The sequence below is a fragment of the Excalfactoria chinensis genome, chromosome 14, assembly GCF_039878825.1.
Source record: "Excalfactoria chinensis isolate bCotChi1 chromosome 14, bCotChi1.hap2, whole genome shotgun sequence".
Classification (NCBI taxonomy): Eukaryota; Metazoa; Chordata; class Aves; order Galliformes; family Phasianidae; genus Excalfactoria; species Excalfactoria chinensis.
Genome location: NC_092838.1, coordinates 3,337,152 through 3,351,411, shown reverse-complemented (window position 1 = coordinate 3,351,411; position 14,260 = coordinate 3,337,152). Strand labels below are relative to the sequence as shown.

Sequence of the window (14,260 nt, the reverse complement as noted above, 5' to 3'; positions counted from 1 at the left end):
TATGAAAGGCACAAGACACCGAAAGCCATGGTGTTTGAAGCCTGACTGAAGGATCTTCCATCTGTTTCAAGGAGACTTCATTTGGATTTCCCGGAGAAGCAGCTTCTTCCTTTGAACTGGGAATCCATGAGTTCGATCATTTACAAAATGATGTGCTTTGAGTTTACATAGAAATGGATCGCTTAGACGGAAGCTGATAAGAGTTGCTTTCATGTTTGGCATCCTATGGACTTCTAGATCAGAGAAACAATAAGCATGAATCAGTAATCTCGTACAAGTTTCAAAATAGCTGATAAACATATTAAGTGTGCTAAGAAAACCGGGAGTAGGGAGGGAGCTGGGTTTGGGTACACGGTGGTGCTGTGAGTCAACACCAGCTTTTCTCTTCATTGCCACAAACACATGAGTTGTAGGTGGGTGTGATGGGACAAGCCTGAGCCTGGGACTTAAATGGCTTATGGGGAACCTTTTCTTGAGAAAACATCAATAAAGGGACCAAAGGCAGATTTTCACATTTGAGTATGCAGAATTATTCGGTTGCACCCAAAGAAACTTGAGTTATTTTGGGTACTTTCTTATCGCTTTGAAGTCTCAGATCCAAGGGTCAGAGAAAAGAAGTCTGAACCAGGTGGAAGACAGTTTAAACAAGTCAAGTTTGGGGTATGGGGGGAATGCACTTATTCACTGCTCTCGTCCTGCTCACTCCACACAGCCACTCTTTGAGATCAGTGTTCCCAGTGGTATCCAAGTGAATAGCAAGCACTAACAAAAAACCACACTTCTATTTGCACTGTTAAACATTTGCATCTTCAAGGACCTTTAGGTGTGTCCAGTGCTCCAAATCCATCCTGTAATTTCAGATGTAATTTTGAGAAGCCGGAGACACACCCTGGTTTGCTCAGTGAAAAGCAGCCCTCTACGATCAGGGAGCTGCACACTGAGGACCCTGTGACAGGTGGCTGGGAGGTGAGTGCCACATTTAACCATCCGAGCAGGTTTGCAAGCTGCTGTCCTCCTCTGCAGAGCGGAGCCCACCAACTTCAGGGCATTGATAGCAGTGAATCCAGCTTCACTAACTCTGAATTCTCTGTGCTTGATCAGGCTGAGCTTTACCCTCCAGTAGTTTCACGTGCTTCGGATCCAGTTTCAGATAGGCTTTGTAAAGGTTGTTGATGTCTGTAAATTCACTCTCCAAGGCAGTTATTTGAATGAGCACCTTTCCGACCCAGGTTCGGGGTTTTTTTTTTGCAACTAAGTGTTCTCTGTATCTGCTTTTTTTTGGCTGATAAAAGGTGATTCCTCGTGGGCACAGGCACTCTGAAGACCTCTGCAGAAATGCCACCTTTGCAGCTTGGCTTCCTCCTTGTACTCAGTGAGTATTACTGCATGGGGTAGGGCGTCCTGGAAGCTGTGGTTGGGGTAACCCTCAAAAAGGGAAGATTGTGCTGAAATACCACCAAACGTTACTTTGCTGGTTGTTTGCAATCCCCAGCCTTCGGTTCACGTGTTTATTACTGAATCCTTGAGGCAAAATATATTCATTTCTGTCATGAACAGAGTGGAAGGGCAGAAGTGGAATTAATTTTCCTCCTGTCATTGCAGAGCTGTCTGCTCATCTCTCCTGTTGGAATACGCAGAAGGCACTTATTTACAAGGATAGCCTTAGCTGGTTCTGTTTGTATTCCCCTACTTTCCCTCCTCCCATTCTTTGTGCAGAGGGATTCCGAAGCAGTCGTTGTTACTTTCCCAAAGTGTCAGCACTTTGTTTTCTCGTCCTTGTCACATTTGGGATCACCTTCGTAATGAGTGTCAGTGATGATAAAACATGGACTTGTAACATTACAAACAAGCTGGGGAGCAGCTACATTAAGATGCTCTCATTTGCTCTGTGGTGGGTTTGGTTATCAGTATTAAGGAAGGGAAACAAATTAACAGATTGCTTTTTTTCCCCTCTTTATTTCGTTAATTACGCAGTTGTTGCTGTTCAAAACTGATCATTGTGTTGTGGAAACTGATGAAAATCTGATTTTCCATTTTTATGTTGGTATCCTGTACAGGGAGTGAAGTTTCTCTAGCAGAATTGCAATAGGTTGCCTGAAAGAGTGAATGTCTCTTAATGCGATGGTGAGATGAGGCTTTTTTTATCATAGAATGGGGATTGTTGTGATAATGAGTTGAGCTCCTGCAGGATCAGAGAAGCCACCACCTTCCTCCTTTTCCACGTGGCTCTCTGAACACTGCTCTTCCAGTTCAATGGGATTATTTCCATGCTTAAAGATAAACATGTGCCAGGACTTACCAAGACTGGGACCAAAGGGCTTGGATGTGTATTTCCAAGGTCCAAACCCGAGGTGAAGAGGAACTGATTATTATGGGTAGAAACAGTCTTGGCTTTGTCTATAAGCAGGGAGGCATGGCCTTTGGCTCTTGACTTGTGGTTGTGCTCCTGGTAACTCTTTCAGGACTTTGTCTAAGAGCAAAGCTAATGTGTGGTAGGGTTAGAGGCAAGCACTGTGTTTGGCCAGCTATGGGTGTCGTTTCTTTGCCTGTCGGTTAGTGACAGTTCTCTATTAATTAAACAATTAGAAAAGGTGTAGTAGCTAATAATCCAGAGAGCTGTTATACTAATTAGGGACTCCTCTCATCCATCCCTACAAGCTATTTTACGTCTGGACACACCATGAGAGAAACACACCAACTCTACCTCAGTTGTGCCTTGTCAGCCTGCCAGCGTCACCTCAGGTGTCCCAAATCACTGAATCATTGTCTTCTTCTCCCTGCCTCTCATTTCATGTAGGATTTGTTGCATTTACTCTCCCCGCCTCCCCACCCCCCCCCTTTTTTTTCTATGTGCTAGAGATGCTGAGCTTGGCAGGTTTCTTGTTCTTTACAATAGTGATGCCATGGAGAGTTGAGTCTGTGTATGCTCTTTTGGTTTCCTAAGCTTGCATTTCACCATATTTCCAACTTCCTGGTATTGGCTGGAGAAAAACAAGTTGACATTAAGAAGAGTGCAGAAGTTGAGAAACAAAGTGTAGAGCCATGGAGAACCTGCACAGACCTGCCAAGAGCCAACAGCGACAGCCTGATGTCATTTAGTAAATCCCTGTCAAGCTCTCAGATGAGGCTGGAATGATGGCTGTCATGCAGTGGCATGGCCTGCATTGTGTGCAGTTCTGCAGCATAGGATGGTTTTAATCCATTCAAGGATTTAGCTGGAGATGTGTGAAACACAATGCAGGCTTGGCTACAACTGATGTTTCAATGTGGATGCTGTAAGAAGCAGGAAGAAGCAGCAAAGCTGGAAGCATCATGGATGTGTAAGCATGGTGGGTCAGGCCTCTTGTGCTGATCACTTACCTTGATCCTGACATGGCACATGAGAGATACTGAACAAAGAAGTCTTGAAGAGAAGGAGCATTCCAAGAGAGTTTTCTGCCCCTTTCCCTGCCCTTCCTTCTGTGGGAGAAGAAAGGCTCTGAGTAGATCAAGGAATACCTGCCAGACAGCTGTCAAAAGTCAGGATGAGGGGAAGGTCTGACAGTTGATTCTGTGAAATGCTGTGTCAAGGACGACTAGCAGAATGGTGTGGAGAGATGACTGATGTTTGGGATCTGCTAAGCCAGATGGGGATTGTGAGAATGAAACCATGTCCCGAATATGCTGCTAAAATCACTTCACATTGTCTTCCAGGTTGGCTGGGAGCTGGCGCAGCTCCTCCTGGGACATACCTGGTAAGAGAAACTCTGAGTTTGAAATATGTCTTTGCTTGCAAAGTATGTCTGGGTTACTCGTCAGTGTGATTCCTCCTGCTAGCAGTACAATGATGAAAATCAATTGCCACAAACCAATGTCTGCACTTTATGAGGTGGGCTAACTGTTCTTCCTGTCCCTCAGTGATGGGTGTAGTGGGTGGGGATGGCTTCTCCAGGTCTTTGCAAGGCTTCAGTGCACACACATCATCAGGCAGTACAAGGAGGGTGACACCCACTGCCCACACTCAGATCCTGGGAGCAGTCTATCCCATTGCTTCTAATGCCTGAGTGACTTTCCAGCTGGTTGGAGTGCAGAGACAATACTGATCACAGTTTTGCAGATGGCAATTCCCAAGCATAGCAGGGGAGGAGCCCTTGGTGTAGGTACTTGGGTGTTTCAAGCCAGATTCAAGTACGAATTGGTTGTATGTATATACTTCTCTGTATGAAACGATCACAAATAACACTGTACTACCATTGTAACTGCAGAATGTGGTTCTCTCTCTCTCTTTCTCCTTGCTTAGTGCTCCAGCCCCGCTCTCAATGGTGAGTTTCCTACCCAGTCATTTCCCTAAGATTCAAATGTGGTTCTCTATACGTATTCCTGTCACAGTTCCTTTCTCTCTCTCTCTTTTGGGAAAACAGAAACTGCTGTGTGTGCTTCACTGAGAAGGTACGTGAACCATCAGCAAATGATCTTGGTGACGTTTCCCTTGGAAGTGCTACTGTTCTGTTGGGGATGTTGCTTTGGGTGGTGGGCAGCCTCTGAAACCAGAGGTAGCACCTCTCTCCCTGCAGAGGTCTGGGGATGCCTGTGGGCAGGAAGAGCCCTGGTTTTGCTCTGTTGAATAGTGAAGGGAAAATGGGACTCTGTGCAGGGCAAAGAAGGGCAGGGTAAATCCCTGGTGTGTCAGCCAGCCAGCCTGTCATGGGCAGGATTTACTGCTCCAGGGATCCTTGTGTTGGTGCTGAGCCTGGCTTAGCTAGTGATGGGGGGCCTGGAGTGCATACGGTGCTTCAAGCCTTGCATTCATTTGATTTCCACCTAAGGGTAAGCAGTTTATAAGCACCTTCAAGCAGTTTATAAGCACCTTCTTCCTGTGCCAGCGAATAATTCTCATCATTTGAGTTGTTCGTTGGCCCTTCTGCATTTGTTATTTGGGCTGTGTGAGCTGTGAGCATCCTTTGGAAAAAGAGGGAAGATCAGAATCACTGCCTATCAGATTGTCAGCCTCTCCTCCTGGTGTCCCACCTGCAGTCTCCCAGACAGATTTGTTTGCTACCTGAGCCCCTCTACAGTGAGTAACTTGAGCAGGGATGATACTTTGAGCTTGGACCAGAGGATCAGTAAGAGCTGCACCTTGAACACAACGCTTGGAAGGATAAAGGGAAAAGGAGCTCATTCCTCCCTGACAGCAGAGGAACTGCAGGTAATCTGCCCAGCCCTGTGACTCAGTTTTCATTCAAGTTTGTGATGATTGAGGGTTCAGCTCTCATGCCTCCTTTTTTGTGCAGTCCTAGAACCCATCTTGCTGTGTTTTATTTTGTGTTGCCTGGCTCATGCTTTCTGATAGGCAAAGTCTCATTGGTAAAAGTCCACAAACAGGCTTAATCGCACAAATTTAGGGGAGAAAATCAAACCATTTAAGGCACCCAAAGGTTGTAGAACCCAGTAGGCACACATCATTACCCTTCTGACTTTCTTTTCTGAATGTGTGGGATCTTTACAGGTTGTATCTTCTTTGGTGAGGAATTTTGACCGTTTCACTCCTGTGATGCTGAGGTTGTTGGGCCAGATTGTTGTTGGGCTGTCTGTATCTGACATCGAAAATAAGATCAGTGGGGAAGACCTTCAAGCATCCATTCCCACCCTGGGTAAAGTTCGTGGCTGGAATGTTGACCAGTCCAGTGCTATTATCAACAAACTGCTCAACTCTGGATATCAGGTATGAAAGATGAAATCCAACAATGCACCTTAGACCTGGCATAGCTAGTTGCAAGCACGTGCTGTTTTGCCTTTCACATACTCATGCCTGCACATATTATCTTTCAGATTTCTTCTGGACAGAGACTGGCAAAGCTAGGGAGCTTGGTGACTGGTCTCAAGAGCAGCACACTTCGAAGCCTGCCTCCAGAAGTGATCTTGGAAGCCATTAAGTTGCCTGAGTTTGTTCAGCAAATAGAGGCCCTGCCCTCTCCTCTAAAAAGGATACTTGTGGAAAAGGTGAAATAGTTTTTCTCTCTATGGATGTCATACATTAGCAAAGCTCCAGTGACTCACAACCAAGAACGCTGTTTACTTGGGGCCAGGCACTGACACATACCTGCACACATGGACAAGATTCCCTCTGGGCTGTTTGTCATTCCTAACCAGAGCATGCAACAGGACAGGTATCCCCAATCCCTGTCACTGTGCCGGTGTGGATGTCCTTGGCTGCCAACCAGTGTGCTCTGATGAGCCTCTTAGGGCCTGGGGTAGAAGAGACATCAAACCAGGAGCTGGGAAACTGATAGAAGCAGAATCATTCCCTTTCATCAGGGCCTCACGTATTAATCTCATGCTAGTTTGATGTAGATGTCAAATGGGAAATCACTTGTAACGTTAGATTTTTTACAAGAAGGCATTTAGTTTTGTTGTGGTTTCTTTCAGATTTCCTCCAGTGTAGGCAATCCAGCTGACCTGGTTAAACTTACCCCTGCTGCTCTGGCCAGTTACATTCCCAAATCACTGCTTATTTTTGAGGACCAGAAGCTCAGCATTGAGGATCTCAACAGTAAAACGTGGACTCGAGAACAGGTAATATTTGTAGGCTTTCACCCCTCACTGTCACTCTTGGACACTGCAGAGCTATGAGTCCTCTCTGAAAATCTACCTGCAAATAGAGGTGAGTGTTGTGGAAGAGCACAGTGAACTCCTGACAATCTGCCTTTGCTCCACAGGCTGCCATGTTTTTCAGAGATGTGATAAAGAAAGAGCCTGACTTCAGCAGGTAGTGTTTGTCTGCTCCCCTTCCATTTTCCATGTTTGCTTGGCTTGTGTTATCCCTGTTTCTTTTGTCATGTGTGACTCATCCATCTTTTTAAATCTATAACAAGAGACAGGAAAATACCATGCAGACAACAAGCATGTAGTGCCAAGGTCTACCACAGTGTCAGCTGTGAGATGCACCTCTGAGCCAGACTTGCTTTCTAAAGCAATTCTGCTGGCTCAGACTGTATCTGGGAACCTTGTTTCTTGGCAAGGCATTTCTATTCAGACAACGTGTCAGTCTTATGTAGTGCCATTCCAAGATTTACACTTAGTGGGACTGACATGTCTTTTTGTCAGTTCTTGTAGCTGAGATGAAAAATGATGAAAGCCTTGACACGTATCTGGAAGAGCAATAGATCTGACGTGTCATGCTGCTTTCACAGCATCAGTTTTTCCCAGGTCATGAGACTGTCTGCTGTGATGAGGATCTGTATGGCTCTGTTTCAGTTTTGATATGTGGCATATGCAGAAAGCACAGCTGACCTTGTGCTTCAGTGCAGCAGTATTGCTTGGGGTGAAGAATTTGGCCCTGCAGTTCTACTTCCAGCACAATCTCTAGATTATGTTTATGTAAGCAGCGATGCTTTCTTGATCTCTCACAAAAGTCAAGACTAACGATGTTGTGTGGATGAAGTTTGGAGAGCCTTAAGCTCTGAGGTGTGGGGAGGTTTATGGTTATACATGGGGGATCATCACTGAAATCCTTGCCCCCTCTGATTTGCTTTTGGTAAACCTTCAGGCTTTCCCAGTCCGTCCTTCAAGGCTTCACATGTGCAGTCGCCAATGAAATGGAACCAGAGAGAGCTCAGGAGCTGGCCAAAGTCATGAAGAGGAAGAATGTCAAGCTAGGAGCAGATCAGGTCAGTTTCTGTATTCCAAAATGCCCTTTGGTATTGCAGTGGAGATACTGATCAGGATTGTTTAGCAAGAACAAAAGGTTTTCAGCTGAAGGGACTGAGACAAATGTAACTGGTCCTGGTCTCAGGTTTGGATTTTTCCAAAGTCAAACCCCCTTTGGTTAGGCTTCTCAGGGCTGATTTATCCCTTTTTCTTTCTTTCTTTGGAGCACAGTGAAATCTTCATTATTTTTTTCCCCCCTATATTATTATGCTCTTTTCCTTTTCTGCTATGAACTCTGGTGTGCTTTCAGCTGAGTTGCTTAGTGAAGATGGTGACGCTGCGTGGGATTCCCAAGGACTTGGATAGGTATCCTAAAGACCTGCTGCTATTTTTAAGGTAAACATGCCATCCTTTTTCATGTTGTTGCTTTAGTCCTTAATGAGAAGAAGAGGCATTATTTTATAAGCCAGATAGTAAGGACTAATTCGTGGCTGACATATATTTCTGATTTGATCAGGTATTCTAACAGATTGCAGAAAGCTTTTGATACCTTTCAGATTTAACTAGCCCTTGTATTAACAAAACAGTATGAAGCTGCTACAGAGTCTATGTTGAACAGCCTTGAACCTGACTGTCTGTTCGGTATCATTCAGCAGAACTCACAGAGTATTTGTCTTCCTAGTCCTTCAGACTATGCAGCAACAGGAAGCTGTAAGCAGTACTTTGCTAACGTTGGGAAAGCAAATCTTGATCTTCTGCAAAGAGAGTCATCAGAGCGCAAGCAGCTGCTGCTGGAAGCCTTAGCTTGCTTGGTATGTGGGCAGGGGACAACTCTGCTCAAGGCTGGGGAGAGCTTGGGGATGTCAGCTGTCAGAAGGAGGAAAAATGCTCTTGTGCAGTGCTATCCAGTTCTACTTAATCTCTCTGTCTTGTGTTACTTCAGAAAATCCCAGGCACACAAATAAACAAGGAAAATGCAAAGATTCTGGGTCGTCTGGTCTGTGACCTGGGTGAAGAATACATTCGAAGTTCTGCTGGGACTTTGTTGAAGGAATTAAGCCAGTGTGAATCTTTCCTGCCTGACCAAGAAGAGGCTATTAGGAGTGTGATCAGCAGTGGCAACACTCCATTTGGGTATGGATTTTTGCTGATGCTCAGAAGAAAACACTGACCTAAAAAAACCCTTGTCCCGTTGAGACCTAAGTGAACTGCAGCTGACCAACCTGATCATACACTTGAATAATTCACTGCTTTTGAATTTCAAGTTGTTTCATTTGAATGTCTTTCAGCTCATAAGTTTGGTTGGAATTCTACTGAAAAATGCACAGTCATTTCTGTCTCATGTGCTGTAGTTACAGCCTTTTCTCTGGTCTGTTTTTCAGTATCCAAACTTCTCTGTGATGTTTCTAATGAACACAAAAGGGCTCATCAGATTCTGGCTTCCAAAAAACATTCTGCTCCCACCTCTCTGAATTCCAGATGCTTGATAAATCCCTGCCTATACCTAAGAGACATTGTCCAGAAGGGCAAAATGTTTTTCTTCCTTGTGTCAAATGCTCCAAGGCACTGAATTGGCAACTGATTATTTCACACTTAGAAAACTGTTTATTAAATGCCATTTTCCCATGCAGTTGCCTCAATCTGTGTTACTAACAGTTGCTTCTGATCCACTGGAATAAAGTTTTCTGTGACAGAAAACCATTGGGATGTTTTCTTAACGTGCTGTGCTACATGGACACAATAGACATAATGCTGGCATCTTTTATGTTGTTTTCCTTTCTTTTTGGAAACTAATCCCTGTCAATTTCTGTCTGAAGGCCTCCTCAAGTCTGGTCAGCATCTACCTTGAATGAGCTCACTGGGTTGATTCCTGTATTGGATCACAGCATCTGGCAGAAAGTCCCCAAGGTGGGTTACTCAAGTTTAGGCGGTTAGAAATCTGCCTTTGTCTGACCAAGGAGAGGTCTCCAGGCTTATAGCAGAAGTCTTCTGCCCATAGTATTTCAGCACTGAAGTTTCTGTGTGAGTTGCAACCCTAACATGTTGATCTGCCTAAAGCTGCAGAATCTCCCTGATGGAATATTTATTTTCTTTGCAGAATGTTCTAACTCTTTGGCTGAAGAACTTTGCCCGTGATTCACCTCTGTCTAGAGCACAGCTGGCCACCATTGTTGAAGAACTCTTGCCTTCTAGGCAGAAGCGTGATGTTGGTATGGGAGCTTTCTCTGGTCCATAATGGCAACATTCCTTTTGTATCCGGATTGATCTTAGTGCTTGTGAGCTTCCTTGAGTATGTCTAAGTTAAGCTGTGAAACACTTGGTGATGGGATGTCCAGGAGGAGGGTGGAACGATGACTGAATACTTGTCTGTCTCCAGAGAGGGAGCACTCAAAGCTTGAAGGAAAAGGATTTAACGCTGGGCAGTAGTGTTAGTGTATTTAATACTTCCTTCAACAGGTTGCTCAGATAACAAGAGGATAACGGAGGATGTTCTTAATGATGCTGTGATGCCTATTTATTATACACCTGAGGAGCTGCGTGCTTGCCTGAAGAACGTCTCTCTGAAGAATTACTTCCCTCAGATCCTTACCTATCCCTTCAGTAATGAGCAATTGGCTGTGCTGAAGGAGAAGCTGGATGAGGTAATGTCAGAATGCCAAATGATGAGATTGCTCAGGGACTTGTTCAGTTGAGTTTCAGCATCTGCAAGGACTGAAACTCCACCACCTCTCTGTGTTCCTCTTCTGATGTTTGACCACATTTACTGTGAAAATATATTTTAATACCTAATCAGAATTTTCTTTGCATCTTGGCCCTTATCCTTTCACTGTGCATCTCTGAGAACAGTATGGCTCCATCCTCCCTTTAGTCTCCCAGAAGGTAAAGACGGTAATAAAATCCTCTTCTAGCCTTCTCTTGGTCAGACTGAAAAACCCAATTCCTTCAGCCCCTCTACCTCACTTCCTATGTTGTACCTCCAGCCTTTCAACCAGCATGGACTGCTGCTAGACTTCCTGGTATTTGTTAGACTTTGGCAAAGTATTTCATCAGGGAACCCAACGCTGTTTGTAGTACTTAGGTGAGGTCTCGCAGGAACCAAATGGAGGGGAATAATCACTTGCCTTGACCTGCAGACTGTGCGTGCTCAGGCATTCTGCTGCTCCAGGTCCTCACTAAATCAATTCACACTGCTGCAGGTTTTCTTCCCACACTGGAGCCTGCTTCCCTCAGCTTTCATGCAGAAAAATGACAGATGCACTCATTTAATCTCGCTGGCTTTTGTTTTCATTCCTTGCAGAGACCTTTAAGGCTTTTCCACATTAATCTTGCAGAGAACACAGGCATGATAACAGGTGTTCATAGCAATACCAACTGTCTTTCCACAGACATATCCTGATGGATATCCTGACAGTCTGCTCCCCAGTCTGGGCCCCCTTGCTTCTTTAATCACTGTGAAGGATATTAGCAAATGGAAGATCACTTCAGCTGACATGCTGGCTGCCGTGCTAGAGCTTGACCTCCAAAATGAACAGGTGGGGATTTGGGTTTGCTTTCATGCCCAAGTTTGCTTCCTGGTTTGGAAGCTGCTGGTTTAGGACCAGCTTAGTGTCTTCTTAAGATAATTGGCCCATCCTTGAGGTGCAAACAAGTAGATTTAAAACGATTCGGTTTTATTTTTTGTAAGTATCACGTTTGTTTTTCTTTTGAAGATGAATTCATGAATGAAGGTAACTTCTGAAAAAAAACCTGTGTTTCTAGGCTGCTGCAGTGATCAGTCGATATGTTGCCTTGGGAAATCCCTTGAATGCCACGGCACTGGATGCAATTAATAAGAAGTACTTGTGCATTCTGAATGAGACCTTGCTGAATATGATCGACCCCAACAGCCTGAAGTGAGTCAAACGTTTCAGCTTTAATAATGAAAACTTTTATCTTCCTAAATCATCATCATCATCTTTTTGTTGTTTTGTTTTGCAGGCTGGCATCCCTGAATCCTTCAGCCTGTTCACAGCGTACGAAAGACATCCTGTATGTTAAAGCAAAACGTGCTTTCTCAGACCAGCACTATTTACGTTCCTACTATACGCTTATTGAGCCTTACCTGGGTATGTAAAATAACAGTATGTCACAGGGAAAGAGGAACAAATACTGTCTTAAGATCTGGGAATCTTCAAAGCTAAGCTGTTAGAAGTTCTGGAAGGTTAGCATCTTTTTGCAGATGGCATAAAAATATGCTTGGAAGAATCTGTACCTGACTTAAAAGTCCCCTCACTGACTGTCCAGCTATCACAGGGATATTCAAACTCAGGGTTTCTGAGGTGGGTAAGATCTGCAAAGTGCCTTGGAAATCCAGCTGCCAATGCTTAGTGCTTATCTCACAGCCATTCCCCATGTCACAAAATAGATTTTCCCTGTTAACCCATGAATTTATTCACAGCCACAGGGAACCCCTTCTTATCGACTCCATCTGGCCATTGATGCAGATTGGTTTGATGGCCAACATCATTAAACCCTTCAGCTAAAGGAACTCTATATATATATATATGCATTTGGAACTTGCTCTGTTAGCAATCCAGGCCTAATAAATTTAGAAGACATCATTTCTAGTCCAGCCTATACAGATACACAACACTGCTCACTCATGTGAGGGTTGATCTGCATGCATTGAGTACAACTTTCTCTTTTTGGTCACAGGAGGTGCTCCTGGTGAGGATATCAAAGCTCTGTGCAAGGACAATGTGAACATGAATGTTGATACACTGGTGAATTTGAGAACAGACGCTTTGATGGTAAGTTGAATGTTGACATTGATCACCCCCTTGTGTTTCTGCCATACGAGGTGGCTGTTTCTGGTCATGTTGTCCACTGTTGTAAATCAGGAGTCGCTCCATCAAATTCACTGTGATGGCTGACTAATGAAAAGTGGAAAACCAACCTGAAACTTCTCTAGAAGTTTAATTTGGAGCTATCCATGGATGCTTACACAGTCTTACTGGGGAATTTCTTTAGACCAAGCTCTCATAGAAGTAGTAGGAGTGCAGTGCAGACCTTCTAATGGGAGTGTTAGCAGTAATAGTATCAGTTTTGGAAGAAAGCCTTGTGACCTGAGCAGGGTCTGGGGACCCCCTATGGGTCAAGGAGACACGTCATGACAACACAACAGAAATTGGCTGTGAGGAATTATTGTATTTATTTTCCAAACCAAAGGTAAGATTTGTTCCAACTGAAGCCGCTCACCACAAGTTTGTGGTTCTTAACACTTCTGCTAACAGAAACCTCATCAGATCCATGACTGGGGGGCGGTATTGTCATTCCTATTCCTAAGTCTTGTTTGATATCTCCTAGAGCCTGACACCTGCTGAGGTGAAGGATTTGCTGGGGATAAATCTACCTGCTCTGGCAAATTGGCGGAACAAGTCTCCCATCCTGGAATGGGCCCGAAGACAAAAGCAAACAGAATTGGATAAACTGGGTGTTGGATTCACAGGAGGAACACAAGAAGGCTATATAAACATCCCGCCAAAGCTTCAGCGTATGTAGCGTGTTAGGGCTTCTGACTGTTGTGCTTTAAGTATTTATTTTTGGGTTACAGCAAGGAGAATAATTGCCTTGTGGAAGTGAGGTGCTTTAGGTTGCCTGTACAAGAGAATTGAGCGTAGCAAGCTCTCAGCCATGCTTGTGCCAAGGCCTTAGAAAGTCCTGCTACCTGCTCATGTGTCTGAGAGAGGAGAGACTGTTGGTCTGGGCTATTGCAGGTCTCTTTCACTGGCATTTGCCATGGCCTATCCACCCAGCCCCCTAGAATGCATTGGGTAGTGCTCACCTGCACCCTTCACCTCCCAGCATGGAGAGGCAGCAAATCCAGTTCTGCAGAGGAACCTTAAGCCTTGCAGCAATTTTTAAGTCCAAGATGAGGAACAGTCCTGTATTCTCACTGAAAGCATCCATGTTAGCTGAGCATCTCAACTGAATGAGCACTTCACGGCACCCTGCTCTACTGTGTGTTGGATTTGGGCTTTGACTTAGTTTGATTAGGGTTGGCTGGGTATTGGCTAGAGAGCCCTAGTCAAAATGCCAGAGATCTTCCCTGGATGTGGCAGAAAAAGGATCTTTTCCCCTCAGAGGAATGGTTCAATTGTTGGTTTCTTTGCACTGATGCCCTCTTTTTCCTCTAGCACCATCTTCAGCACCATCTGACTCAGCCCCTCTTGGTACCGTGGCCATGATGCTCCACCTTCTGCCTGCTCTGCTTCTCAGTTTCCTGATGATGTCGATCTGGTCTTGAAAATCTTCCCTTGGATACAGCACAATGAGGTGGACCAGTGTGTGACCTGCTCAGAGTCTGCTGAGGACAGCTGGACCAGGGGGTGAGGGTTGCTCAGTGCAAGCAGGCAGCCGCTGTGTGGCTCTGTGCTCATTGCTGGATACTTTTCTCTTTCAAATCAATAGAAAAAAGGTTAGTTTCTATTCTATTGGAACTGAAGCTTTCAGACAATTCAGAGCAGGATCTCTTTTTGCCTTTTGTACAAACCAAGCCAAGGTAATACACATCCCTTTTACTGCAACGCAACCGCTCTCAATACTTTACTGTGCAACCGTGGTGGGTTTAGGGGTGAGCAAATCTGCTGTTCTG

At 44.7% G+C, this 14,260-nt stretch overlaps 1 protein-coding gene across 1 annotated transcript; it reads left to right on the top strand.

Moving 5' to 3' along the window:
* The first annotated feature begins 1,335 nt into the window (after positions 1–1,335).
* LOC140258897 (mesothelin-like) lies at positions 1,336–13,912 on the top strand. The gene is made up of 22 exons (XM_072349609.1): positions 1,336–1,372; positions 3,694–3,734; positions 4,280–4,301; positions 4,401–4,428; positions 5,014–5,185; positions 5,486–5,701; positions 5,809–5,979; positions 6,406–6,552; positions 6,696–6,745; positions 7,526–7,646; positions 7,937–8,022; positions 8,309–8,438; positions 8,570–8,760; positions 9,444–9,534; positions 9,725–9,836; positions 10,084–10,268; positions 11,013–11,159; positions 11,386–11,519; positions 11,605–11,732; positions 12,322–12,416; positions 12,973–13,159; positions 13,815–13,912. Exons 1-22 carry the CDS (start codon positions 1,336–1,338, stop codon positions 13,910–13,912), a joined length of 2,589 nt encoding a protein of 862 aa, XP_072205710.1.
* Positions 13,913–14,260: the final 348 nt, after the last annotated feature.

Excerpts from the sequence above, each read along its gene's own strand:
- LOC140258897 (XM_072349609.1), top strand. The coding sequence starts at position 1,336 with ATGCCACCTTTGCAGCTTGGCTTCCTCCTTGTACTCA. Across the intron at positions 1,373-3,693 it reads TGGCTTCCTCCTTGTACTCA|GTTGGCTGGGAGCTGGCGCA; the intron begins GTGAGTATTACT and ends ATTGTCTTCCAG. Across the intron at positions 9,837-10,083 it reads TAGGCAGAAGCGTGATGTTG|GTTGCTCAGATAACAAGAGG; the intron begins GTATGGGAGCTT and ends TTCCTTCAACAG.